Source organism: Loxodonta africana, chromosome 19, assembly GCF_030014295.1.
Source record: "Loxodonta africana isolate mLoxAfr1 chromosome 19, mLoxAfr1.hap2, whole genome shotgun sequence".
In the NCBI taxonomy this organism is placed as follows: Eukaryota; Metazoa; Chordata; class Mammalia; order Proboscidea; family Elephantidae; genus Loxodonta; species Loxodonta africana.
In genome coordinates this window covers 6,490,441-6,518,187 of record NC_087360.1, presented here as the reverse complement: position 1 = coordinate 6,518,187, position 27,747 = coordinate 6,490,441, and the positions used below count along the sequence as shown (strand labels likewise).

The window sequence follows — 27,747 nt, the reverse complement described above, 5'->3', positions numbered from 1 at the left end:
CATGGCATCATAAAAGCAGCCATAGACAGTGTGTAAATGAGTGGGTATGGCTGTATACCGGTAAAACCTTATTATCAAAAACAGATGGCAGGCCAGATTTGAAGCAGAATGTAGTTTTCTAATGCCTGGTCCAGACAAGCCCAGCCATTGAGAGATGTGTCTCCAGGAGGTGTCCAACACCTGCACGTTTGTTCGATGGGCTGAGTACAGTGTGTGCAGGACCCAACTTGTGTTTTGTTTGACCTCAAACCATGCCACACATCACTTGGCTGCTAGAAAGTGAGTATTTTCTCAATGATAGGCTTCATTGAAAGGTGGAGAGTTGGATGTAACAGACCTCTGTGCAGGATGATGGCCTGGCCACACCCAGGACGCCATGCCCACATTCACTACAAGAGTCACGAGGCTGGTGGGGGATTGGAAACCAGGACACAATTACCTCTAGAAGAAAAGACCAAGGGAAACAGGATAGGACTATTTGAGGCTCTGTCATACAGGAGAGGGAGCTAAGGCTCGTGCAATCCCTTCTGTCACCAGTGCTTGATCAGCAGAGGGTCCTTCCACTTCCTCACGGTGTTCAGTGGGTGACTGTGGCCATGTCACTTGAATGCTAAGATGATGATCCCCTCTGTTATCAAATGGGACCTGTTATCCCACATTCCACATCCCAGGGTTGAGAGGCAGGCTCTCTGGGAATGAAATGAAATGCTTCATAATGAAACAAGGGTGTACTGTAAAAGCTAAATCTGTCTACAGAGGTAGGTAAGGCTTTCTGATCAGTGTTGTTTACTCACTGCCCAAATTTATCATTAATCAGAAGTTTCTCACTTCTCTTCTGACTAGTAGAGCTTTCCACTAAGTTCCATTGAAATACATGAGCCTTTGAAACTGCTTTGGATCTCCTCTGTTATAGGTGGAGCAAGGGGATTTACAGCGTCTCTTTGAGAAATATGTGCCGTATCTCATCAATGTGATAGTGGAAGGAATTGTGGATGGGAGACAAGGAGAGAAGCTGAAGACTGTAGTTCCTCAGACAGACCTAAATATGGTAAGAAATGATCACCATTGTTAGCCAGAAGAAATTCTTCCCTCAGGACAGACCCACAGTGGGCTTCTAACCATCACAAAGATACCAGGAAGACACAACACTTCCCTTTGTGACACTGTGCAAAGTAAGATATTAGATTCCATCTGTCTGACCCAGTGTGGTGGGTTAAGACCCTGGGTGGCATGGACAGTTAAGCACTTGACTGTTCCAGCCTGCCCAGAGGCACCTCGGAAAACAGGCCTGGCAGTCTGCTTCCACTGGAAACCGTATGGAGCACAGTTCTACTCTGTACACGTGAGGTCACCGTAAGTGGGAATCAACACAACGGCAACTGTTTTTCTTTTTTAATCTTCCCGTTGCTCTAGAGTCTGGGATCCCAGAATTTAATACCGGAAATAACCCTGTGGGGTAGAATCTATGGGCTGAACCAGGTATCTTTCTATGAACCAGGTAACCCAGTTAACCAAGATGCTGGATGCATTGCTAGAAGGAGAAATAGAAGATCCCGACCTCCTGGAGTGCTTCTTCCTGGAGGCGCTGTACTGCTCCCTGGGAGCCTGCCTGCTGGAGGAGGGCAGGGTGAAATTTGACGAGTGCGTTAAACGTATCGCTTCACTGTCCACTGTTGATGCAGAGGAGGTCTGGGCCAGTCCTGGGGAGCTGCCAGGTGGGAACCGAGTGTAACTTGTTTTCCTGCTCAGGGGGTTTTTGGTTAGACCTTTCTTCTCCGTATTTATGCCTTTATGGGTTTTCTGGCTTGTTTGCTTCTGTAGAGAAATGTACGTCATGGTCACAGCACTTGGTGAAACCCCCAGAACAAGTTCAAATGAGTGACCTGCTCAGTGGGAACCCACAGGGCCATTGAGTAGGCTTTCTGCTAAAGTTGAACTTTCTCTCAGCTGGGCGCAGGCACTGGCTTCCTTCCCTCTGCTCAGGCACTTTGGATTTCCACGTTCTGCATGACTTTGGGTCTCTTCTCCTTTGGAATTCCCTTTTTAAAAAAAAATTTTTTTTATAACCACCTTGCTATGATGTTCCACGGTTTAATTCATGGCCGTATTCCTGAGTAGGGTATTTGCTCAGGTATGGATTTGTAGATCATTTAGGAATTCATCCTATTAAGGCTTTAGAGTTTTTTTTCTATGAAAAATGTATATTTTCAAAGGACTGTATACACTGAGGCAATTAAGAAAATATAAATGTGAATACGTTCACACATATATATAATGTGCATAGAAACGTTAGAATCCTTCTTTGTTCATCTCTTATTGCTATTTGAACATGGCTACAGCTGCTAACCAAAAGGTCGGCAGTTCAAATCCACCAGGCACTCCTTAGAAACTCTATGGGGCAGTTCTACTCTATTCTGTAGGGTCACCATGAGTTAGAAGCCACTCGACGGCATTGGGTAAGTTTCTAAGTTGGATTCTATGATCATTGACTGGACACTGTCTTCAGACTCCATCCCATCATTTCAGTTCTGTCAACTCTGCCCCTCGGTATCTCTTGAATTGGTCATATCTCCCCTCCCCACGGTTCTCATCCTCTCTACCCTGGATGAGGCAGGGGCTTCCCTGACACACCTCCCTACCTACATTCTTACCTCCTCGAATCCATTTTCTTTTCCCATTACAGCCAGATGGATCTTTCATAAATGCCAATCTGATCACCACCCTTGCTTTAACCCTTCAGTGACCCAGTACCTTTGGGGTAGAGAAAAAGCACTTTGAAACAGCTTACCAGGCCCTTCATGACATGGCCCTGCTGCCTTCCTGCCTTCATCCTCCACCCACCCCCCCCCCCCACCACGCTCCACCTCTTAACCCCTTTCCATTCCTGTGGCCCTCCCTGGACCTGTTCCCGCGAGTCTTCCCTCGAGCTCTGCTCTTTCCTGACAGAGTCTCCCAGCTGCCCCTCTCCTCTTGGAGCAGGTTGCTGAGCCCTCAGTCCCGGGCTACATGGCATCTCCTCAGGAAGCCTTCCGTGTGAGCTTCCTGTGGCCTCCATAACAAAGTCCCACTAACTGACTGGCTTAACACAGCAGACATTTATTTTCTCACATTTCTGGAGGCTTGGAATCCAAAATCACGGTGTCAGCAGGGCCACCCTCCTCTGAAGGCTCAAGGGGAGGACACTGCCTTGTCTCTTCAGGCTCTGGTGGCCCCAGGTGGTCCTTGGCTTGTGGCCATCACTCCAGTCCCTGCCTCCGTCATCACGCAGCTTCTTCTCTGTGTCTTTGTGTCAGCTCCTCTTCTTAGAAGGACACCAGGGGTTGGACTTAGGGCCCACCCTAATCCAGTCTGACCTCAACCAGTTACATCTGCAAAGACCCCATTTCCAAATAAGGTCACATTCTGAGGTTCTGGGTGGACATGACATTTTGGGGGGACACTTTTACCCACTACACCTTCCTTGCAGAATTGGCTCCAAAATTTTTTACTGGGGGCAGGGGTAAAGATGCCAGCCTGTTTGGAGAGGGTGCATGAAGGGGCCTTTCTTCAAGCCGGGCTTGCAGAGCACTGCTGTGGAGGACTGAGACTCCCTGAGCCTCCCACCCGTGGCACATCATTTCCCCAGGCCTCTTTCCTGCCCCATCTTGGTTACACACCCGTTGCCCCATCAGAGAATGTAACAGTCTGCCTTGGAATTCCTTGTTTACTTACCACTGTCTACCCCCACCTGACCCACCAACCGTGAGGGCAGGACCAGGGCTTTCTGTCTCACTCTTGTATTCCTACCCAGGGAAGTACTCAGCAAGTATCTGTCTAGTGAACAAGTACCGTTAGGTCAGGGTACTCTGTAAGTATCTGCCCAGTGAGTGAGCAACATCAGTTTGAAGTACTCAGTATTTTTCTAGTAAAAACATAGCATCAGTTCAAAATACTCAGTAAAATGTCTGTCCAGTGGATGAGTAGTACTAGTTCAAAGCACTACACAATTATCTGTCCTGTGAACAAGTAGCATCAGTTCCGAGTACTCAGTAATCATCTGCCCAGCAGTTGAGTAGCATCAGAGTCCTCAGTAAGCGTATGGTCAGTGGACAAGTAGCAGCACCTCGCTTCCAGCCTGTGCCAGAACTGCTTCTGCATTTCCGTGTCTAAGATCAAAACGAAACAGACCAATGTTTGCTACAGGCCAGCTTCCCAGCTTGTACGACTTTCATTTTGATTCCAAACGGAAGAAGTGGATCCCGTGGAATAGACTAGTTCCAGAGTACATCCACGTCCATGAGAAGAAGTTTATTGACATCCTGGGTAAGTGGGACCCGGGCCTGGCCCCCGGGGTAAGAGGGCTCCAGTCCAGTGAGGAGAGCGTGAGGTCACGTGGCCTCTCCAGAAGTTCAAGTCCTGCCCGGAGCACTGATTGAGAAGAACTGAAAGGAGTAAGTGTAGGCCTTGCCAACGGGGTGGCTCTTTAAAAAAAAACAAAAGACTGAAGATTTTAGGTGAAAGTTTACAAAGCACATTAGTTGCTCATGAAGCAGTTACTGCACAAACTGTTGGCAACATTGGTTGCCAACCCCTCGATGTGTCAACACTCTCTCCCCTTATCCCTAGTTCTTTGTTGCCATTTGTCCAGTTTTCCTGTAACTTCCTGCCTGCTCCTCTTTGCTTTTGGGCTGGTGTGCCCATTAGTCTCATATACATGATTGAACTATGAAGCGTGCCCCTTATGTGTCTGATTGTTGGCCTTATAGACCTGTCTCATCTTCGGCTGAAGGGTGAACCTCTGGAGTGACTTCAGTACTGAGTTAAAATGGCATCCGGGGGCCATACTCCTGGGGTTTCTCCAGTTTCTGCCAGACCAGCAAGCCTGGCCTTTTTTGTGTCTGAATTTGAATTTTGTTCTACGTTTTTCTCCCGTTCTGTCTTGGACTCTCTATTGTGATCCCTGCCAGAACAGTCAGTGGTGGTTTACTGGGCACTGTCTAGTAGTTCTGGGCCCAGTCTGGTGGAGGTTGTGGTAGCTGAGGCCCATCAGTCCTTTGGACTAATCTTTCCCTTCTGTCTTTGGTCTTCTTCATTCTCCTTTGCTCCAGCTGCAATGGGAGCAGTAGACGTATCTTAGATGGCCACTCCAGGCTTTTAAGACCTAGATAGTAGATAAGTGGTAACTTGGGTGAAGGATAAGATAGTACACAATACTGGGGAAGTCAGCACAACTCGACCAGGGCAGAGTCCTAGAAGCTTCAGAGACATATCCAGACAGCCAGGATGGCCCTTCTGATGCCTTTCCCATGCTGCTGGGTCTTTCTGAGCATCCGCAAGTCTCTCTGACTCTCAGCACTTTCCCGGGGCAGGCAGTGCCGACAGGTGGGATGGGCAGTGGTACCTTGTTTTCCCTCATGTTCCCATAGAGTCTCTTCAGCCCAGAGAGCTAGCTGGGTGTGGGAAGGAGCAAAGAGGAACGAGGTTGTGTTTCATAAAAGGCGCCCACTTGAAAAGTCATGTACTGTGGACATTTGCACAGTGAGCCATATTCTAAATGCACTCCTCGGGCTTTTTAGATAAATTATGGGCTAAATAATTTCCCAAAATTTTAGCCCATTGTCCTTATGGAATGCGACATACCTATTTTCTCAGGAACCAATAGGATTAAAAATCACTGATGCAGGAGTGAGCTGCATCTGACGTGGTCATTCGCTTTCTCCAGAGGAATTTGTTGGTTACGAAGCCAAATTCCGTGGGTGTATGGGTGAATTAGCAGAGAAGTTGAGTTTTTGATATCCTGAATTGAAATTAGAATTGTAAATTAAGAACAGCTTGGATGTTGTCTTAGTTACCTAGTGCTGCTATAACAGAAATACCACAAGTGGGTGGCTTTCACAGACAGGTATTTATTTTCTCACACTTTAGGAGGCTACAAGTCCAAATTCAGGGCACCGACTCTAGGGGAAGGCTTTCTCTCTCTGTCAGCTCTTCAGGAAGGTCCAGGTCCTTGTCTCTTTTGGGCTTTTGCTCCTGGGTGAGATCACCATGTGGCTTGGCATCTCCTTTCCCCCATCTCTACTACTTTGGCTTGCTTGTTTAATTTCTTTTATATCTCAAAAGAGATTGACTTAAGACACACTGTACACTAATCTCTCGTTAATGTAACAAAGTCGGCCCATTCCCAAATGGGTTTATAATCACAGGCCTCAAGGTTAGGATTTATAGCAGACATTTTAGAAGGACAGAATTCCATCGAAAACAAGTATTCTAAGCCTGGATCATGAGGATGATGACCCAGCTGTAGAAATGTACCAAACTCACCAAATGAGACACTGGAATTGGGTGAATTTTATGGTTGTAAGTTTTATCTCAGCGAAGCTATGAAAAATAATGGTTTGGGTAATGAAGTTCTCCTAAGGATATTGTACCCGCGTACGTGTTCTCAAGGCCACACCTTAGCTTTTTGTTGATGTGCTTTATGGATTCTGTGAAACTCCAAATTTCCAAAAGCTTGTGCTGTTTGGAGTTGCTGGGACACTACCATCCTTAATATGTTGTTTTAGTTCACACAGTGGATACAACCCGCACAACCTGGATGTTGGAGCAAATGGTTAAAATTAAGCAACCTGTTCTCTTCGTTGGTGAATCTGGTACCTCTAAGACAGCCACCACCCAGAACTTCCTGAAAAATCTGAATGAAGAGACAAATGTAAGTCATTGTTTGTATTAGTTAGCTATTGCTATGTAACAAATTACCCCAAACCTACCGACTTAACACAACAAATACTACCTGTGGTTTCTGTGGGTCCAGGATCTGGGAATGGCTCAGCTAGGTGGCTCTAGCTTGGGGTCTCTCATGAGGCTGCAGTCATCTGAAAGCTTGACTTGACGGTAACTTCCGTTCGAATATTCCTTTTTCATACTGAGTATGCCTTAATGTATTTCATCTCATCTGATACACTTACTCTAGGAAGTAGGCTTAGTGGATGTTATTAAAATCATTTACCAGAAGAGGAAAATGAGGCTCTGAAAGGTTAAATAACTTTTCCAGATATTTGCTTATCCTAAATATTTCATAGAAGTGGCATCATTCAATATTTCTCCAAGTACTTCATTATTTTTAAAACTGCTAAAGCAAGAATGTCTCATCTTGGCAGGGTGTATGCCCTACCTCTGTCTGCCCCCCATCTGACCCACCATCCACCCATCCATCCATTCATTTATCTATCTATCCATCCCCCATCCATATATTTATTCTTCCATCCATCCACCCATCCATTTGTTTGTCCATCCATCCAGTCGTTCGTCCTTCCATCCGTCTGTCCATCCGTCCATCTGTTCATCCATCTGTCCATACATCCTTCCTGTTGGCAGGTGAGGTCACCTAGCTAGAACTGGCAGAGCCAAGATCCCTCCCCACTGTCTACATTCTGCTGAGCAATGCTAGTTTGAAGACCACATGTAGCAACTCATTTTTGGTTCATACACTGTGCCAAAAGGAAGAAGTTTATGCTTTAGCAATTAAAAAATAATGACATGCTTGGAGAAATTCTGAATAATTCCACTTCCATGAAATATCTAGAATAAGCAAATCCATTAAGACAAGGAGATTAGTGATTACCAGGGGCTGGGAGGAGAGGGGAATGGGGAGTTAAGCTCTATACAAAGCACAGCAACTATTCCACAGGCAAAGTCAAGGACAGCCTGTTAAAACTCACAATTACAGTGTGCTTAGCTGCAGACGCAGAGTGATGCAACACCAATGGTGCATTACGGGGAACTACATGATCATGGTTGGCAACATCAGCCGTCAGGGAGAAAAGCCAGCAACAGCCACGGCGGAAGGTGGATAATTTGTGCCATATACTTTTGACACTAATATAGTGTTGCTTTCAGCCCCTATTTTTGAGGACAACTTAAGAGGTTTATATTTTCTCCCACCTTCCACATCCATTGTAGAAAACCGAGACTTTTCACTTTCCAGGAGGGAATTTCCCCCTGTTGCAGGACTTTCAGAGATAAAACTAGAAGAGTCCCAGGCAAACTGGGACAGTTGGTCACCCTGCTCATCTCCACAATGCTTTTTAAAAATTTTTCCTTTAGCCTGTGTTATGGATTGAATTGGGTCCCCCAGAAATGTGTGTCAGCTTGGCTGGGCCATGATTTCCAGTACGGGTGATTATCTTCCATATGTTACAAATCCTAACCTCTATGATGTTAATGAGGCAAAATTAGAGGCAGTTATGTTAATGAGGCAGGACTCAATCTACAAGATTAGGTATCTCGAGTCAGTCTCTTATGAGATACAGAAAAGAGAAGTGAGCGGAGAGCTGAGGAGCCTCATTACCACCAAGCAAGAAGATCCAGGAGCAGAGTACATCCTTTGAATCTGGGGTCCCTGCGCAGAGAAGCTCCTACACCAGGAGAAGGTTGATGACAAGGACCTTCCCCCAGAGCTGACAGAGAAAGAGAGCCTTCCCCCATAGCTGGCACCTTGAATTTGGACTTCTAGCCTCCTAAACTGTGAGAGAGTAAACTTCTGTTTGTTAAAGCCATCCACGTGTGGTATTTCTGTTTTAGCAGCTCTAGTCTTTTTTTTAGATATATAAGACAGCCTGTTTCTGAAACCTGTACTGAAAAACAAACAAATGAACAATGAAGTATGGACTCACATTCGGTTATAAAAAAGTTAGCTCAGATGCCAGTGAGTTAGGAAAATAGATGATAGCTTTCATTCCAACATTTACTGCTGATACCATGAAGAAAAGACCAACTTTCCAAATGATCTCATTTCAGATTGTGTTGATAGTTAACTTCTCGTCCCGCACCACATCCCTGGATATCCAAAGAAACTTAGAAGCAAGTGTGGAAAAACGGACCAAAGACACTTACGGCCCACCCATGGGCAAACGGCTCTTGGTGTTCATGGATGACATGAATATGCCAAAGGTAGTGTGAGGAAGTGACAGGGATGGGCAAGAGAGTGTGCTCCTGTATGTGTGTGCGTGTGTTGACGTGAGCTAGTGTGAGCACACCTGCCTTTATTCTGCACAGTGTCTGCGAAGTGCAGAGTGTGGGAGCCGGCTATGCAGAGAGAGTTCCTGGGGTACTCTGCTTAGGCAGAGGGACTTCTCTCTTACTGATTGTGTTCCTTGGTTTCTTAAGGGGGAAAACAGGTATCAGGCAGCCTTTGAACTATATTCAGCATGTGTTTGAACAAGTGGCTTCCAAATGAGCTATGCTTTAGTTCATAATGCTGTTCTCAGCTGCATATATACGGGAAGCATAAGGGCAAACACTGCCTAAGAATGTCTCGGGACCCACCAAGGAATGGAGAACTTCAGCATGCATGATGAGTGGTTTTTGGGCCAGATCCTGAGAGGTGCAAAGTTTTCGTAGTATACTGGAATTTGAATTTATATCATTTCTGCAGAAACTTTTTTTTTTCCTCCTGGAAGTCTGTCCTCCAGGTGGGCTGTGTGGAATCCACCTGGATTGCACACACCCACCTGTCAGTCCTCCATCTGTATATTTATCATCTATCCATTTATCTGTTCATCCCCCAAGCCATACATATACCTGTTTATCCATTTGTTTATCCATTTGTCTGTCACCCATCCATCCAGCCACCTGTTTATTCATTCATATGTATCTATTTATATCTATCTATCTATCTGTCTATCTATCTATCCATATATATATCTACCCATCTCTATATTTATCCATCCATCCATCTGTTCATCCATCCATCCATCTGTCTATCCATCTTTTCAACTATCTGTTTACACATCTGTCCACCCATTCATATATTTATTCATCCAGCCACCCACCCATTTATATGTTTGTTTGTCCGTCCATCCATCTTAATTCACCCATTCATCCAATCAACATATATTTACTGTGATTTTCCAGTGAGACTACTACTGTGCAGTAATGAGCAAAGCACATAGTTCCTGATCTTATGAAGCTTACAGTCTAAGTGGAGACAGACTTTAAAAAAAAAAAAAATTTATCCTTTTTTAAGTGAAAGTTTACAAATCAAGTCAGTCTCTCATACAAAAATTTATATACGCCTTGCTATATACTCCTACCTGCTCTTTCTCTAATGAGACAGTACACTCCTTCCCTCCACTCTCTATTTTTGTGTCCATTCGGCCAGCTTCTGACCCCCTCTGCCCTCTCATCTCATCTCCAGACAGGAGATGCCTACATAGTCTCATGTGTCTACTTGATCCAAGAAGCTCACTCCTCACCAGTATCATTTTCTATCCCATTGTCCAGTCCAATCCCTGTCTGAACAGTTGGCTTTGGGAATGGTTCCTGTCTTGGGCTAACAGAAGGCCTGGGGACCATGACCACCAGGCTCCTTCTAGTCTCAGTCAGACCATTAAGTCTGGTCTTTTTAGGAGAATTTGAGGTCTGTACCCCACTGTTGGAGAAGACAGACTTTTAAAAGGCAATCACAAATGCATATGTAATTGCAAACTCTGAAAAGCCCTTTGACTCTCAGAACAGACTGTCCAGAGAGGTGATCTTTAGTTTTCATTTACATGGTCATCAGAGGTGTCTCAGAGTTCTGCTTTATGATACTACTGCTCTCTCTCTTTTCTTTAAAAAACTCGAGGTGGATGAGTACGGCACACAGCAGCCGATTGCCTTGCTGAAACTCCTCCTGGAAAAAGGCTACTTATACGACCGTGGGAAGGAGCTGAACTGTAAAAGCATCCGAGACCTTGGCTTTATCGCAGCCATGGGAAAGGCCGGAGGAGGCCGCAATGAAGTCGACCCGAGATTTATCTCACTATTCAACGTCTTCAACATACCATTTCCTTCAGAGGAGTCTTTGCATTTAATTTATTCCTCCATCCTGAAAGGCCATACCTCGGTAAAAAAAACATATTAGATGTCTAAAACTGGAAGGCCTTGTGTTGGGTAGAAACATATACAGGGCCAACTGGTCTATTAGACACAGCAGGCACAGTGCTTAGGCCCACAGTACTTTTAGGGGCCCACAAAGACGTCCTAATTACTTTTAAAATTAGAAGAAAATTTATACCAGCACGGTTATAAAATATAATTAAAAAAAATTTTTTTGGCAGAAAAAGGGCCCCACTAAGGCAAAAGTGCCTTGGCCCGTGGGAGTCATGGTATGGCCTTGAGTTACACGTGCCACACTGAGTTACAGCCGTGATGAACTAGGGGGCTTGGGTTCTGGACTCAGTCCCCATTCTGCTCCTGGGCAAGGCACCTGAACTCGCCTTGTTTTCTCATCTGGAGCAGGGAGATAAGGATGTGGCCACCTCACTGGGTCTTGGGGGGTGAAAAGAGGGATGCATGTGAAGTATGCGGCACAGAGCCTAGCACACAGCAGGAACACCCTAGGTATTAGTTATTGCTGCGGTTATTATGATTTACTTGGCCCCCCAGATGAAACCCATTCCTTCAGTAATTACCTTCTAATTCTGACATTTCATTTCTGAGGTGGGGTTTGCACTCCCTGAGGGACCGAATTGCTGGGCTGAGGGCTGTGGGAACCATGGTCTCGGGGAACATCTAGCTCAATTGGCATAACACAGTTTATAGAGAAAACGTTCTACATTCTGCTTTGGTGAGTTGTGTCTGGGGTCTTAAAAACCTGAGAGCAGCCATCCAAGGTGCTCCACTGGTCTCACCGCTTCGGGAGCAAAGAAGAATGAAGAAAACTAAAGACATAAGGGAAAGATTAGTCCAAAGGACTAATGGACCACAACTACCACAGTCTCAACCAGACTAAATCTAGCACAACTAGATGGTGCCCGGCTACCACCACTGACTGCTCTGACTGGGATCACAATAGAGGGCCCCAGACAGAGCTGGAGAAAAATGTAGAACAAAACTCTAACTCACACACACACACAAGAAGACCAGACTTACTGGCCTGAGACTGAAGACATCCCGAGAGTATGGCCCCCAGACAGCTTTTTAGCTCAGTAATGATGTCACTCCCAAGGTTCGCCCTTTAGCTAAAAATTAGACAGGCACATAGAACGAGACCAGAGGGGCACACCAGCCCAGGGGCAAGGATGAGAAGGCAGGAGGGGACAGGAAAGCTGGTAATGGGGAACCCAAGGTTGAGAAGGGAGAGTGTTGACGTATCATGGAGTTGTTAACCAGTGTCATAAAACAATATGTGTACTAACTGTTCAGTGAGAAGCTAGTTTGTCCTGTAAGCCTTCATCTAAAGTACAAATAAAATGAAATAAAGTAGGGTTTGCAGAGTCAACGGCCTGTGGGCTGGGAGGGTAATGTAAAGGTGTGGAGTGGCCAGGTGTGATCATTAGGGACCACGGGGACCTGGGGTGTTCCTGCCCTGTCTCAGGGCATCCGCCTGTGAAACTGTAAGGTCTGCACTAGTCAAATAAGCTCAAACTGAGGGCTGGGTTAGACTTGATAGTTGATGTGAAAACACAGGGAAATTCACGAAGACCAGGTGATGGGCTTCTCTGGTCTTTTTATTTTTTGTTTCTTTTTTTTTCTTATTGTGGTAAAATACATATAACATAAAATTTACCAGTTGAACCATTTTAAGCCGTGACATTTAGTACATGCACAGTGTTTGCAACCATCGCCACTGTCTAGCTGCAGAGGTTTCTCATCCCCTCAAAAGGAAACCCTGTGCCCATTAATGGTCACTCCCCATTCACCCTCCCAGCAGCCCCTGGCAGCCACGACTCTGCTTTCTGCTCTGTGGATGTACCTGTTCTGAATATTTCGTATAAATGGAAGCATACAACATTTATCCTTTTGTGTCTGACTGCTCACGCTCAGCATGATGTTTTCAAGGTTCATCCATGTCATTCCATGAGAGTGATCAGTACTTCATTCACTTTTATGGCCAAACGACATTCCACTGTATGGGTGGACCACTTTTTGTCTCTCCGTTCATCGGTTCATAGACACTTGGGGGTCTTTTCATTTCTTAGACGTTTCACGAGAGCATCGTGGCGGTGAGTGACAAGCTGACATTCTGCACATTAGCACTCTACAAACACATCGTGCAGGACCTGCCCCCCACCCCTTCCAAGTTCCACTACATCTTTAACCTCCGAGACCTCTCGCGGGTTTTCAACGGTCTCATCCTCACCAACCCGGAGCGGTGAGTTTGTTTTGTCTAGCTAAAATATGTCCCACAGGTGTTAGAGCTTCCCTTGTTCTTTTAGGACAGAGGACTTATCAGTGAATTTGATGAATCAGTGTATCAATTGATTACCCAGTGCCTTTTTGTTTATGTTAAATGAAAAAAAATTTATTAAAAGCTTTATTGGAGACCTGATGCTTTGTAAGCCCTCGAGTTGAAGACAGTTGGGATTAAGAGAAAGAGTTGTGTTGCTGTACAGACAGGTGTGTTAAACCCCTCCAGTGGGACCACCTTGCCCATCTCTCATCCTTAGTTCCTCAGTTGGCATTTACCTGTGTGAAACCGTTCACCCTTGCTACTGAATTGTTGCCAGTTGGTTACATGATGCATGTCTTCAGGAGAAGTAAGAGCAGAGGACAGGAAGGACTCCAGTGTGGGTACAGGTTTTTTCTCATTACAACTGGACTCATGTTTTAGCATTCATGTGTACTGTACACAGATTTGCAGGTGTAGTTCACTTATGGGGATTCATACGATGAATCAACAAGACACTGAAAATGAGTGAAGTGCCCACGTTCACTGTCAGGTGCCCCTGGAAGGGTCTGAAGGGCAGTTAAGGAGAGGGCAGCTCCGGGTGTTCAGGGTGCAGTGAGGGTCTTCTCCTGACACCAGTTCCCAGGTAAGGTGCAGCAGGGGCCAGATGGAGCTGGCTGTCAGAAAGCGGAGCTGCCAGTGAGCCCCAGACTGATTTTTGATCCTTATATCCCAGCAGGTAGGGCCAGGGGCAAGTACTCGCTGTCACTTGTTGTGATCCATGGCGTTCTCACTGGCTGATTTTTGGAAGTAGATTGCCAGAGTCTTCCCTATGATAGGAAGTGATGGACAATGACTTTATGTCCTCACATTCGATTTATTAGCTTCCATCGAGCTCTCTGGTTAGGTGTCGACACGGCTGTCCTTTGACGCACCTTGTGTATCTGTCAGAAACGGTTCATTCAGCCCTGCGTGTCCGTATGTGACTTAGTAGCTGATTCTGCCCCTTTAACCGCGTAGGTTCCAGCTGGTGCCCCAGATGGTGAGGGTCTGGAGGAACGAGTGTCTGAGAGTCTTCCACGACCGATTAATCAACGAAACCGACAAGCAGCTGGTGAGTGCGTCCAAGTGCAGCAGCCACGGCAGCCCTAAGCTCCCAGTTCTTCTCCAAGTGCAGTCGGCACGTGTAAAACATGACCCCGGTGTACTTTCCATAAGACACCACTGCAGAGAAACAGGTGCGGTAGAAGCCAACAGCTTAAGGGGGTGGATGACTCAGAACGTTGTAGCAATTGGGAGAAATGTGTGCGAACTCTTTCTGATAGGGTATATGTTCTTTATTGACGAGTTTTAGCACATACACTGTTGTGTGAGTTTGGGTCTTTAAGTGGTCTTACGTTTTAAGGTCCAAGGCCACATAGGAAACTTGGTTGAGGAGCATTTTAATGATGACCTGGAGGTGGTGATGAGGGACCCCATCCTGTATGGAGACTTCCGGATGGCTCTGCATGAAGAGGAAGCTCGTGTTTATGAAGACATCCAGGACTACGAGGCGGCGAAGGCTCTGTTCCAGGTGCAGATGGGCTCCCTTCTCGCTGGGCACACTCCCTCTGGGGGGCGTGGGGCAAGTGAGTAGACCCAAGTGAGACAACCAGGCCTCTGTCTCAGGCTCTGAGATGGGAGCTTCTGTCTGATCCAGTGGTGTCCACATCTAGTGATGCACTGAATGACCTGAGGGATTCATTAGCTACACAGACCCCCAGGCCCACCTCCCGAGGTAGCTCACTGAGCCTGCAGAGGGTCTCCGAATGGTGATGTGCAGCCGGGTTTAGGAAGCACTAGTTCTCGGCGTAATTATAATTCATGAATTGAGCCTGGTCGTTGCTTCAGCTCGCTGCTGGCAAACCAAAGGACAGCGGATCCAACTCTGGGTCGTGAGAGTCATTCATCAAGTCAATCCCAATAGTCTAATTATTTCAACTACTGTAGAATTTTATAAAAGTCTCTTCTCCATGCTTAATCTCTCCTGGACAAAAGGGGAGAGTCTGCCTCTTACAATGCAGTGATTTTTTTTTTTCTTTCCAGGAAATTCTTGAAGAGTATAATGAAGGTAACACCAAGATGAATTTGGTTCTGTTTGACGATGCTCTAGAGCACCTGACTCGTGTGCACCGTATTATTCGGATGGACCGTGGCCATGCCCTGCTGGTCGGGGTCGGGGGCTCGGGGAAGCAGTCTCTTGCAAGACTAGCCGCTTTCACAGCAGGCTATGAGGTGAGTCCATCTCCCCTCCCAGAAAGGTGTTTATTATGCCACTTCCTGCAGTTGATAGTTCATGCAAATATTGGAACAATCCATGTTATTCGTTGCTGTCAAGTTGGCTCCAGCTCATGGCAACCCCACGCACAGCAGAATGAAACGTTGTCCACTCCTGCACCATCTTCATGACCAAGGACATGCTTGAATCCATTGTTGCAGCTACTGTGTATTTTGAGTGCCTTCCAACCGAGGGGCCTCATCGCCCAGCATGACATCAGACAGTACTCTGTTATAACCCATAGGGTTTTCACTGGATGCTTTTTGGAAGTAGATCAGCAGGCCTTTCTTCCTAGTTTGTCTTTGTCTGACAGCTTCATTGAAACCTGTCCACCATGGGTGAGCCTGCTGGTATTTGAAATACCGGTGGCATAGCTTCCAGCATCACAGCAACACGCCAGCCACCACAGGACAGACTGACAGATGGGTGGTGGAGCACTGTATAGCAAATCATAATACCGTGTTTTCATAGAGTATAGAGTTGGCTGTTTTTTGTTGTTGTAATTAACAGTCTAGCTGAATAGCCAAAGCATCTAACTATTGTATTATTTTTACAATAGAGAATATTCAAATCAAGGTAAAAAGTCAAATACAAGTATGCTCACATGGAGGAGGGCTTGGGCCAACCTCAGGTACCCCAGCATGTGGTATCGGCAATTTGCTGTACACACGATTCTGGACAGTTCTTAGAATGTTCTTGACAGCTCCTGCGGTTCCCAGGCCATTCACTTGCAGGGCCCTCAGAAGTGGAGGAATGCACCATGCATTCAGACTTTTTTTTTTTAATCCCTTTTATTTTGGTGGAATACTATTTTTTTATTGTACTTTAGATGAAAGTTTACAGAATAAAGTAGTTTCTCATTAAACAGTTAGTACACATCTTGTTTTATGACATTGGTTAACAACCCCACGACATGTCAACACTCTCCCTTCTCAACCTTGGGTTCCCCGTTACCAGCTTCCCTGTTCCCTACAGCCTTCTAGTCCTTGCCCTGGGCTGGTGTGCTCCTTTAGTCTCGTTTTGTTTTATAGGCCTGTCTAACTTTTTTTCTAATCTTTGGCTGAAGGGTGAATCTCAGGAGTGACTTCATTACTGAGCTAAAACAGTGTCCAGAGGCCATACGCTCAGGATTTCTCCAGTCTCTATCAGGCCAGCAAGTCAGACTTGGTTTTGAAGAGCAGTCATCTTCATAATTCACTCCCTTCTCCCCCAGGTCCCTCTGTAATTCTTTGTACTGATTTCATTCATATTGTTGTTGTTAATTACCATTGGGTTGGCTCCGACTCCTAACGACCTTATGTAACGGAGCAAAACATTGCCTGGTCCTGCACCATCTTCATGATCCTTGGTATATTTGAGTCCATTTGTGGGTATTGTGTCAATCCATGTCATTGGGGGTTTCCCTTATTTCTGCTGACCTGTTCTAGTGGGTGATCTTTCCTGATGGCATGTCCGAAGGAAGCAATCCAAATTCTCACCATCCATGCTTCTAAGGAGCATTCTGGTTGTATTTCTTCTAAGACCGATTTGTTTGTTCTTCTGGCAGTCCACATTATATTCAGCGTTCTTCGCCAGCATCATATTTCCAGTGCATCAATTCTTCTGTCTTCCTTTTTCATTGTCCGTCTTTCGCATGCGTATGAGCCAATTGAAAAGACCACAGCTTGGGTGTACTTTACTCATGAAGATTACATCTTTGCTCTTTAGAACTTTAAAGAGGTCTTTTGCAGCAGATTTGCCCGTTCAATATTAGGGTCTTCTTTTATCCCCGATGCATCTGTTTTTGCTAACCGCTGGACTTGGGGGCCTGTTATACTTGGGGCTCTGGTGGCATCTAGTAATGTGTGTGCATTATCTTGCAATGCAGAGCAAACTCTTCATTCGACCCCAGCTATTTGCACACACTCGCTTCTCCCTCCCACCTGTTTCAGGCTCCATTGACGAGTCAGTCCATGAGCTCTGCCTTATGGAGCAGTCCCCTCCTTCTGCAGTTCACTTACCTCAGCATTGCCCAGGTGCACAGGGCACCACAGCAGGCAGGGGCGAGGAGCTTGGTGTCTGGTAGCTGTCTCTTGATGTATTCATCCCACTACAGTGCTGCCCTGTGTTGTCAGGTCTTCGAGATCCTTCTGAGCCGAGGCTACTCTGAGAACACTTTCCGCGAAGATCTGAAGAATCTGTATCTGAAGCTCGGGATTGAGAATAAGAAGATGATCTTCTTGTTCACAGACGCCCACGTGGCAGAGGAGGGCTTCTTGGAGCTCATCAATAACATGCTGACTTCAGGTATGGGGAGGCTGGAGACGCACTGGCTTTTGCTGACTTACAAACGAGACCCCCGTGGCATCCCCTCTTGAGAGCCAAAGGGATTTACCCATGGCAAATAAATAAACCTTATGGTTTCTGTCACTTGCAACTGAAGGCTGATAAAGAGAGAGAAGGTGGGGGTGCGCGACCCCAACCCTGCTGCGATAAAAAGGGGAAGGTGGGAGTGTGGGACCCCAGCCCCGCTGTGATAAACAGGGGGAAGGTAGGGGTGTGGGACCCCAGCCCTGCAGCCTCATCTTCCCCTGTGCTTTCCACCACGTCACGCTCCTGTTGTCCCCACTGGTGCCTGGAGAGATGATAACGCCAAGGCTGGTTTTAACAATCACGTGCCTGTTGTCCAGGAATCGTGCCAGCACTTTTTGCAGAAGATGAGAAGGAGTCCATCCTAGGTCAGATTGGCCAAGAAGCTTTGAAGCAAGGGATGGGGCCGGCCAAGGAGTCCGTGTGGCAGTTCTTTGTGAACAAGAGCGCCAACAACTTGCACATCGTCCTGGGCATGTCGCCAGTTGGGGACACCCTGAGGACCCGGTGCAGAAACTTCCCAGGTACCCTGGAGCTGACCTGCAAATCCGCTCTCCCCGTCAGCTGGACGTGTGCTTTAGGGAACAATGGATTACCTGCAGCACCACCAACAAAGTTGGGTGGACATCCGGGCCCCACGCCTCTGCTCTTCCACTCGGGGAACTTCTGTCAGCACAGAAAGTGCTGATCTTGCCTTTAGAAAAGGGGTTCTCACCCAGGGGTGATGTTGCTCCCCCCAGGGGACATTGGCAATGCCTGAAACCATATTTGGTTGTCACAGTTGGAGAGGTGGTACTGTTGGCATCTAGTGGGTCAGCCAGGGGTGCTGCTCAACACCCTGCAGTGCACAGGATAGCCCAGCCCATTCACAGCTTGTTGGGCACAGAGACCATGTCTGTCCTTGAGTGTCTCAGAGTTGCAGAGTGGTCATCTTTCCATCTGTTTCTTTTCAAGGTCTGGTTAATAACACTGGCATTGACTGGTTCATGTCCTGGCCTCCACAAGCCCTGCATGCAGTTGCTAAATCATACCTAGGTGAGTCAGAGCTGCCATCCGGGCTATGTTATTGGTTTAAGAAAGTAAGCTGTTATCACTTCTCTGACTTTGAATTCTGGCCCAGTGGATTCTCTTGCCTAAGCCCCATGATGGTGAATGGCTTTTTTGTTTGTTTGTTTTTTTGTTGGTGTGTTTTTGGTTTATATTGTGTATTAGTCCAAAGGGCTTTCAGGGGACTTACGAGGACAATTCATGATGAAAATTGATCAGGCACCATCTAAAGCAGTGGTTGGCAGACCATGGCCCACAGGCCAAATCTGGCCCACCATTTGTTTTGTTAATAAAGTTTTATTGGAACACAGGCTCACTCATTAGTTAAAGTATTGTCTGTAGCTGCTTTTGTGCTACAACAGCAGAGCTAATTGCAACGGGGCCGTGTGGTCCACAAAGCCTAAATATTTACTATCTGGCTCTTTATAGAAGTTTGCCAACCCTTGATTGAAAGGGTGCTCCAAGGTCCCCAAAGTAAAGTGATTTATCAGTCAGTGCTGGGTTTGTCTCTAGAGTTTCAAATGCCTAAAGCCTTGACTATTAATTTTAGCCTCTGATATGAGAAAGAAATCAATTTCCCTTCAGGGAAAAACTTTTTCTCTAGGCCTTAACTTGAGCAGTCTTATGACAAATGACCCTGCCTAATCTTGTAAGTATGCAATAGTTTCAACCTCATGAATATTTATTCAGTAAATAAAAATTACTTAGTGCCTCTATACGGGCAGAAGTCTCAGGGCTAGATGCTAAGTATTTCCGGCTTTGCAGCCACACGGGCTCTGTTGCAGCTACTCAGCTCTGCAGTTGTATCAGGAAAGCAGTCAGAGACAATGCATAAACAAATGGGCGTGGCCGTGTGCCAATACAACTGCATTTATAGATAACTTCTGATAGAGATGACCCAAGTTTTCATAGATGGGCTAGCAATTTCTATATGTTAGCACTTAGATTGAGGAAGCCTGGTGGTGCAGTGGTTAAGTACTCGGCTGCTAACTGAAAGGTCAGTGGTTCAATCCCACCAGCCCCTCTTTGGGAGAAAGATGTGGCAGTCTGCTTCGGTAAAGATTCACAGCTTTGGAAACCCTGTGGGACATTTCTACTCTGTCCTGTAGGGTCACCGTAAGTCAGAACTGACTCCACAGCAATGGGACAACACTTAAATTTGCTTTCAATATTCAGCATTTCAGCATGAAATTTACTTAGAATTTTTTTTTCTTCAGACTGTGTCCCTGAAAATTGGGATGACTGTGCCCAACGCATAGGTATTTGCAAGGCAAAGTTTCGATGTGTGTTGTAAAATGGGCCTGTGCACTGTGGTGTGCCAACCCCTAATATAAGGTAGGGGAGTTCTAGGGTGGTACAAATGGTTAACACTCTCGGCTGCTGACCGGAAGGTTAGAGGTTCGAGTTCACCCAGAGGCACCTTAGAGGAAGGGCCTGGTGATCTCTTCCTGAAAAATCCGCCGCTGAAAACCCTGTGGAGCACAGTTCTGCTCAGACACACGCGGGGCCACCATGTCAGAGGTGACTCCACAGGAGCTGGTTTAAAATGACTCGGAAAGGATCAAGTCTGCAAAATCCGGATGAATCGGTTCTGTTCGTCAATCCTTCCTTCATTTTAATGTAACGGATAGTTTCTGCTTTGAGGGGCCGTGTTTCACAGCCTGACAGACAGACAATCGGAGCAGTGCGATCTTGGCCCTGGTGGTGACCAATTCCTTCAACAGGTGTTGAGAAGGGCCTACCTTGTGTCCAGTACTGGGCTGGGTTCTGGGGACACCCAATGAGTAGCTGAGCAGTCCCTTGAAGCTGCTCAGCTGGCAAGTGACAGTGCAGGGATTAGATGCCTCGATGTCTTCCTGGAACCTCAAATTCCTCCCACACGACCTTTTTTTTTTAACGGTAAAATTCATATAATGTAACAGTTGCTGTTGAGTAGACCCCCAACTCATGGCGACCCTGTGTCTTGCAGTAGGATTGTGCTCCATACAGGCTTTCAGTGTCTGATTTTTCAGAAGCAGATCACCAGGCCATTCTTCCAGGGTGCCTCTGGGTGGACTGGCATCTCCAACCTTTTGGTTAGCAGCCAAGTGCATTAACGGTTTGCATGCACCACCCAGGGATGCCAAGTATAACCAGAGTTTTTAATTTTACCCATTTGCGTATGTACGTGTCAGTGGCAGTAATCCCATTCATAATGTTGTGAAGCTGTCACTACTACCTGTGTCCAGAACACGTCATCACCCAAACCCACCACAGTGTCTCACCCACCGGAGAAGAGAGACCTTCCCAACAGCAGGGAGAGAGAAGTGGCTTTCTGTGCTACCGGAGAAATTGCTGGCATGCGTAAAGCACGTGATCCGTTCTGCAGCCCAGAAAAGCCACCGACAGGTGACAGCTGCTCTTTTTTATTCGTTTAAGAGGCACGGCTCTCATTCCTTCTTCTCAGGGCATAACCCAATGATTCCAGCCGAAAACATAGAAGAGCTGGTCAGGCATGTGGTTTTGGTCCATGAGTCCGTGGGCGAATTCAGCAAACAGTTTCTGCAGAAGCTGAGACGCAGCAACTACGTCACCCCCAGGAACTACCTTGATTTTATCAGCACGTACTCAAAGTTACTGGATGAGAAGACGCAGCATAACACAGGTGAGCCCTGGGGACCGGGCGGCTGCCAGACGCCTTGATCGCTTGCTTGCTGGTCTTCTCTTTAAGCGGATGTTCCTCAGCAAGACCAGCCATACTCAGGAGTGAGGCAAGGCAAAATACACTGTGAACTTTGCATTTTGACGCGTCATTCTTTATGTGGGTAGGGCCCTGACAGGTTATTTTCTACTTTCAATCTTGGGTCATGCACTTTGTAACTCTAAGTTTTCATCACATTAGAGAATATTTTTTGTTGGCGGTAACGTGCTATGTTGGAAAATGCTTTTAAAATGTGTTCTGGCTGGGGGTGTTGCCCGGAGTTCCTGGACAGTACAAATAGTTAAGTGCTGAGCTATTAACTGAAAGGTTGGTGGTTTGAATCCACCCAGAGGTGCCTTGGAAGAAAGGTCTGGTGATCTACTTCTGAAAGATCTCAGCCTTGAAAACCCTGTGGAGTGCAGCTCTCCGTGACGTACGTGGGGTTGCCATGAGTTGAAAGTGACTCGACGGCAACTGTTTTTTTTTTTTTTTTTAGGGGGCTGTTGGCCAAGTGAAGCACTGTTTTCAGAAAAATATTCACTTGACCAATGTCATGCCAGTCTTGGAGGCCCTGAAATACACATGACATCTCATAAGAAATGATGTTTGTTTTCTTTTTTTGGTGAGCACAAGTTGGACAAGTCACAGGGCGGCCCTGCAGAGCTTGTCTCGGTGTTTCAGGAAGGGCCTGCCTTGCTGGTGACGCCTGGGTACCCTGTTTCCTCAGCTCAGTGCAAGCGTCTGGAGGGTGGGCTGGACAAGCTGAAGGAGGCCACCATCCAGCTGGACGAGCTGAACCAGAAGCTGGCTGAGCAGAAGATCGTGCTGGCAGAGAAGTCTGCCGCATGCGAGGCCCTGCTGGAGGAGATCGCCACCAACACGGCCATCGGCAAGTCTGGGCCCACCCCTGGTGGCCCAGCCCTGCAGGACAGGCTGCCCTGGGAGGAGTCCCGAGGAACTGCCTATCAGTGCAAGAGTGTGTCCTGCACACACCTACTGAGCTTGGTCCTAGGCATTAGGGGTCCAGCCCTGCAGGACGGGCTGACCTGGGGAGAGGCCCGAGGAACTGCCCATCAGCGCAAGAGTGTGTCCTGCACACGCCTACTTAGTACCTGCTGGGAGCTGAGCCCCGTCCTAGGCATTAGGGGCCCAGCCTTGCAGGACAGGCTGCCTTGCAGGGAGGTCCGAGAAACCACCCGTCGGCCTGAGAGTGCGTCCAGCACACACCTACTGAATGCCTGTCCCAAGCCAAGCCCCATCCTAGGCACTGGGAACCCAGGTCCCTGGGTGGGGAGATGTCATACCCTAGTGAGGGGACTTAGAACCTTAGTGAGGGGACTTAGAACAGCAAGCAGGTCGGTAGTGCAAGGACATATCACATTGTGACCAGTGTGCAGGGAGTCAGCAGAGAGATGAGAACGAGGAGTGAGGTGGGCAGGCCACCTTAGAGGGTGGCTTCTCAGCTGGGCCTGAGTGAATGTCAGGGAAGGTGATGAGGAGGCTGAGAAGGTCTTAGTGACTCAGGAGCACGGGGTCAGGGCGTCCTCAGGGTTAGGACTGCTACAGAGCTGCGTGTCCAGCCGTGGAACGGAGCCAGTGGCACACAGGGGGACCAGGAAAGTAAGGTCAGAAGCAGAAGAGCTGCCCTGGTGCTGGAGACCCCTGTACTGCTGGAGGCCTGCTCTCCCATGAACACTAACGGACTACTGCTGCCCGCAGCTTCCAGCCTGGCCTACGCGTGACCGCTTTCTACCCTTGAGGCCCTCATGCCCCTTTCAGCTCCATAAAGGATGTGTGTCCTCCTAACCTCCCCTCTCCCTGTAGCGGAGGAAAAGAAGAAGCTGGCTGAGGAAAAAGCCATCGAGATAGAAGAGCAGAACAAGGTCATCGCGGTGGAGAAGGCCGAGGCGGAGACGGCGCTGGCCGAGGTCATGCCCATCTTGGAGGCGGCCAAACTGGAGCTGCAGAAGCTGGACAAGTCCGACGTGACGGAGATTAGGTAACCGCCAGCCATCTTCAATCATGTCCCGGCCGCCCACTTAGCTCCTGGCAGTGATTACAGTAATGGCAGTTACGGCGCCCAGGTTGAGTGCTGGGCACTGTGTTAAGCACTTTACAATGTGGGAGCTCATTTCCTCCCTCCCCAAGCCCTTTGTGGTGTGGGCTGTTATTATCCTTGTTTACACATGTGGAAATTGAGACACGGGAGGGGAGGTGGCTCGCCCGAGGCCCCAATTGAGACACGGGGAGGGGAGGTGGCTCGCCCGAGGCCCCACATGGCCAGGAGGTGGCAGAGACGAACCTTGAACCCGGCTGACTCACCAAGGACCCTGGGCTCCAGGAGAGGGTGGCTCGAGAGAAGTGGCGCCGTAAATCTAGCCTCCTTACAGACAACCTGACGCGGTGTCTGCCCTCGCAGCAGGCAGGGCACAGCTCCCTCTGAAACCACACGGCCGTGACGCCATGATCCATCTTTAGCACGTGGGCTTGTGAGGGGCCGGGAGAGTGGGTCAGTATGTGACCCCCAGACAGTTTGCAAGTAAATCTGCGAAATGGCGTCCCACCCACAACCAGAGTGCTGTCAGGAAGGGTGCTGGTGTGGGGGGATGGGTGCACTTCCTCCCACACAGCCTGGTCTCCCCAGGGCACCGATAGTGGATTTCCACCATAAGTTTTGCACCCTGAGTGAAGGCCCAGGAGGAGCTGGCTGACACTTTCGCCACCCAGACCCCTCCCCTGTATAGTCCGCGCCACACAGAAGATGTCCCTGGGTTAGGAACCTCAGCACTCTCCTTTCTCCTCCTCACTTTCAGAAGTGGTTTCGTCCTCCTGGGCCCACAGCCATTCCTTTTCACAGCCTAGAGATGCCCATTTCCGAGTCGATGGTGCTCTTCGAGTTTTGTGTTCCTGAGGGAACCAGGCTTTTTCTCAGTTCATGAGGACCAGCAGCCTTCCAGGTTCAAGGCCCACCCTTGTTTTTTTATTAGTAAAATGTATGTGAATTTGAATAGAATGTAGTCTTTATTCCAGGGCAGGGCCCGACTACTCTTCAGGAGGTCATCTGGAGACTGTTGTTGTCAGCAAGAAATCACCATTTCCCAAGTCAGTGTCTTGCAAAATGTGGTCCCAAGGAGGCCTCCCGCTTGCAGGGATGCCATTCACAACAGAATGAAGCCCCGCCTGGTCCTGCGCCCTCCCAGCGTGGACTGGACCATTGTGATCCATAGGGTTTTCATTGACTGATTTTCAGGACCTGTTCAGCATCCTAGCAACACGCAAGCCTCTGCTGACAGACGTGTGGCGGCTGTGCGCGAGGTGCATTGGGCAGGAATCGAACCCGGTTCTTCCACATGGAAGGCAAGAATTCCGCCACTGAACCACCACTGCCCCCAAAGAGGGTATTAGGATGGACGTTCTTAGATTTCAGTGCTATGTGTTGGAGGTTTAGGCTGAAATGCTGAAATAGGCAACATAGACACGTACAAAGCGGAGATCTGGGAGGGATGACCAACACCTGTGTTCAAGAGACATATCCAGCCCTCGGTTACATGATTCTGGGCCATCACACCCACATGAGCAGCATAAAAGCAGTGAGAGCAGGAGTGTGGAAGGATTTTTGAAGGGCGTTTATGTGAAGAGAAGGGCAGTGAGTCCCCTCATCAACCCCAGGGAGCAGGGATCTGCCTCTCACCTCTAGCTGGGTGAGGGGCTTCAATGAGCCACATGGAGAGCTTGACCTGTGTCCCCTGCAGTTAAGTGGGTGCCGTGGACGGTGCCTGACTTACCCCGAGAAAGCTAAAGAGGCCCATGGTATAAGAGGAGTGATTTATAAAAATGTGATAATTGGAGTAGGCAAATATGTGGCCCTGCCTCTTACCAGATGTGTGACCTCTGGCAAGTCATCCAACCTCTCTGTGCTCCAGTTTCCTCATTTGTCAGATACGGATGGTAATAATCGTCCCCACCATGTCAGGGTCAGTGTGAGGCTTGTGAGCTTGTACGTGAGGGGCTGTCAGGTCTGGGCTGACCACATGGTCAGCGCCATGCGAGCCTTAGCCGTTCTCACAGCTTCAACATCAAAAAGCCATGCAGGAAAAGCTCCTTCCCACCCTGACACCCAGCGGCCCAGCCCCCTCGCCCCACTGCACAGGTACCACGGCCATGTGTTTCTCATAGATCCGTCTGGGGGCTTTTTGCAAGGTAAGTCAGACACAGTCAGTTCCTGACTCTGGACTCACAGTTGGGACGGGGGGGATGCTTGTATATATACATTTTTGACCCTTTTTAATATAAACAGCAACACTACGCATATTTTTCTGCACCTTGTTTTTTTTCTCTTAACATTTTGGAGATCTTTTGCGTGTCAGTATGTGAAGAGCTTCCCCCCGTTTCTCCAAATAGCCGTGTCATGTGCCGTTCTGTGGCTGTGCCGTTGTATTTCACCAGCCCCCACTGATGAGCCTTTAGCTTGTGTCCAGTGTGGCGAAGGATAAGCTGGTCATGCTTTGTTGTGTACGCGTGCGTGTGCACCTGAAGGTTCATGCCTAGAGCTGGGAGCTGGGTCCGAGAGTGGTGCATCTGTGGTGTTCAGAGCAGGCCTAACCTCCTCCATGGGGTTGTACCCATTCACGCTTTCACTAGCAATCCATGCTGCTAACTGAAAAGCTGGAGGTTTGAGTCCACCCACAGGCACTTTGAAAGAAATGCATGGCAACCTATGCAAAAATTAGCCCCTGAAAACCCTGTGGAGCTCAGTTCTACTCTGTCACACTGGGGTCTCTGGGAGCCAGAGTTAGCCCTGTGGCAACAGGTTTTAGTTTAGCAATCCCTGAGAGCCTGCTTCTTGACAGCCTCACCAACAGAGGGCGCTAGGAATTTTACTGGTTGTCTGGATGGAAAGTGGTATCTCAGTGTAGTTTTAATTTGTACATCTCTTATTAGGAGTGAGGTTAATCTTTTTTCCATATTTTGAAAAATGTGTGTGAGAGTCTTGTGTATTTCTGTGAACTGTTTTGTTTATGTGCTTTGTCCGTTTGCAGAGTTGCTGCTTTTCTTTCTCATCCATTTCCAGGAGGGTTTTATGTAATAGCTTTCTCTCTGTGATGTGGAGCCCTGGTGGCCCAGTGGTTAAGAGCTCAGCTGCCAACCAAAAGGTCAGCAGTTTGAATCCACCAGCCCCTCCTTGGAAACCCTATGGGGCGGTTCTACTCTGTCATATAGGGTCACTATGAGTCAGAATCGATTCGATGGCAGCGGGTTTGGTTTTTTTAATCTACCTTGTAAGTTGCAAATATTTTCCCCAGTTTGCCATTTGCCATTTGACTTTATGAGGTTTGTGTGTATGTTTGTTTTTGCTGTGCGTAGGTTTTTAACTTTTTATGTGGCAAGTTTTATTTTGTGGTTTCTGTATATTGTGTCATAGTTAAAAGGCCTTATCACTGCAAGGTCGTGAGATAGTTTCTCTGTTTTTTTCTAGTACTTTTATGGTGTAATTTTTCATGTTTAAATCTTGGATCTAGTTGAGATTTTTCCTGGCATTCTGTTTAAGTTAGGACCCGATTTTATTTCTTTTCCAAAGAACTACAGTCAGGCTCTCTTTAGGTCATTTGGATGTTAAGTGTGATGAGTCAGCACTTACATCTTGACAATTCCGTAATCCTTTAGTTCTTTAGGTAGCATTGCTTTTCTGTAATGCTCAATCCCCTTTGTAGAAATGACAAAATGTTAAAGCAGGGAGATTAGAAGTGGTGTTTCTCCTTACTATAAATGGCTCCTTTTGTCACTGGCTTGCCTGAGTCTAAGGCTTGTGACGTTACTTTTCTTCCTTCTGTTCATTTGGTAGACGCTTAGTGACTGCAAGTGCGGTCCTGTGTGGCCCTGGGGCTGATGGCAGGGAGCCAGGAGGGGAGGGCGTCACCACTTGCAGCGAGTCTGGAGAGGCACCTGCGTCCACACAGGACTGTTCCGTGGGTGATGAAAGTTACCCAGAGATGGTTAGGAAGGGCTGGTCCTTGCTGCTGTGGCTGTGAGTGATGGGGGACTGTCCTAGCCTGGACCACCCAGGGAAGTCATCCCAGGAAGCAGCTAGAAAGCAGTTCTCCATTTGTAGGATGGAAGCTTGCGGGGCCCCTCCAGGCTGAAGATGCTGGGAAGACACATGTCCCAAAGCTGGAAGGAGCATGGCTCCTGGGAGGAGCAGAGACAGCAGCAGGGCTGGAGTCGAGG

General features: G+C 47.7%; 1 protein-coding gene across 2 annotated transcripts in view; it reads left to right on the top strand.

Annotated features, from left to right (window-relative positions):
- DNAH10 (dynein axonemal heavy chain 10) overlaps positions 1-27,747 on the top strand; it is a 141,097-nt gene that overhangs the window by 84,247 nt on the left and 29,103 nt on the right. For both annotated transcript variants that reach the window (XM_010599807.3, XM_064272098.1), the window contains 16 exons: positions 914-1,048; positions 1,499-1,715; positions 4,183-4,302; positions 6,543-6,688; positions 8,776-8,928; positions 10,604-10,864; positions 12,942-13,114; positions 14,150-14,243; positions 14,535-14,702; positions 15,215-15,403; positions 17,561-17,732; positions 18,116-18,319; positions 18,750-18,830; positions 21,289-21,486; positions 22,250-22,411; positions 23,347-23,521. In XM_010599807.3, the coding sequence (XP_010598109.2) occupies positions 914-1,048; positions 1,499-1,715; positions 4,183-4,302; positions 6,543-6,688; positions 8,776-8,928; positions 10,604-10,864; positions 12,942-13,114; positions 14,150-14,243; positions 14,535-14,702; positions 15,215-15,403; positions 17,561-17,732; positions 18,116-18,319; positions 18,750-18,830; positions 21,289-21,486; positions 22,250-22,411; positions 23,347-23,521 (2,648 nt within the window). The remainder of the gene's footprint in view (positions 1-913; positions 1,049-1,498; positions 1,716-4,182; positions 4,303-6,542; positions 6,689-8,775; positions 8,929-10,603; positions 10,865-12,941; positions 13,115-14,149; positions 14,244-14,534; positions 14,703-15,214; positions 15,404-17,560; positions 17,733-18,115; positions 18,320-18,749; positions 18,831-21,288; positions 21,487-22,249; positions 22,412-23,346; positions 23,522-27,747) is intronic.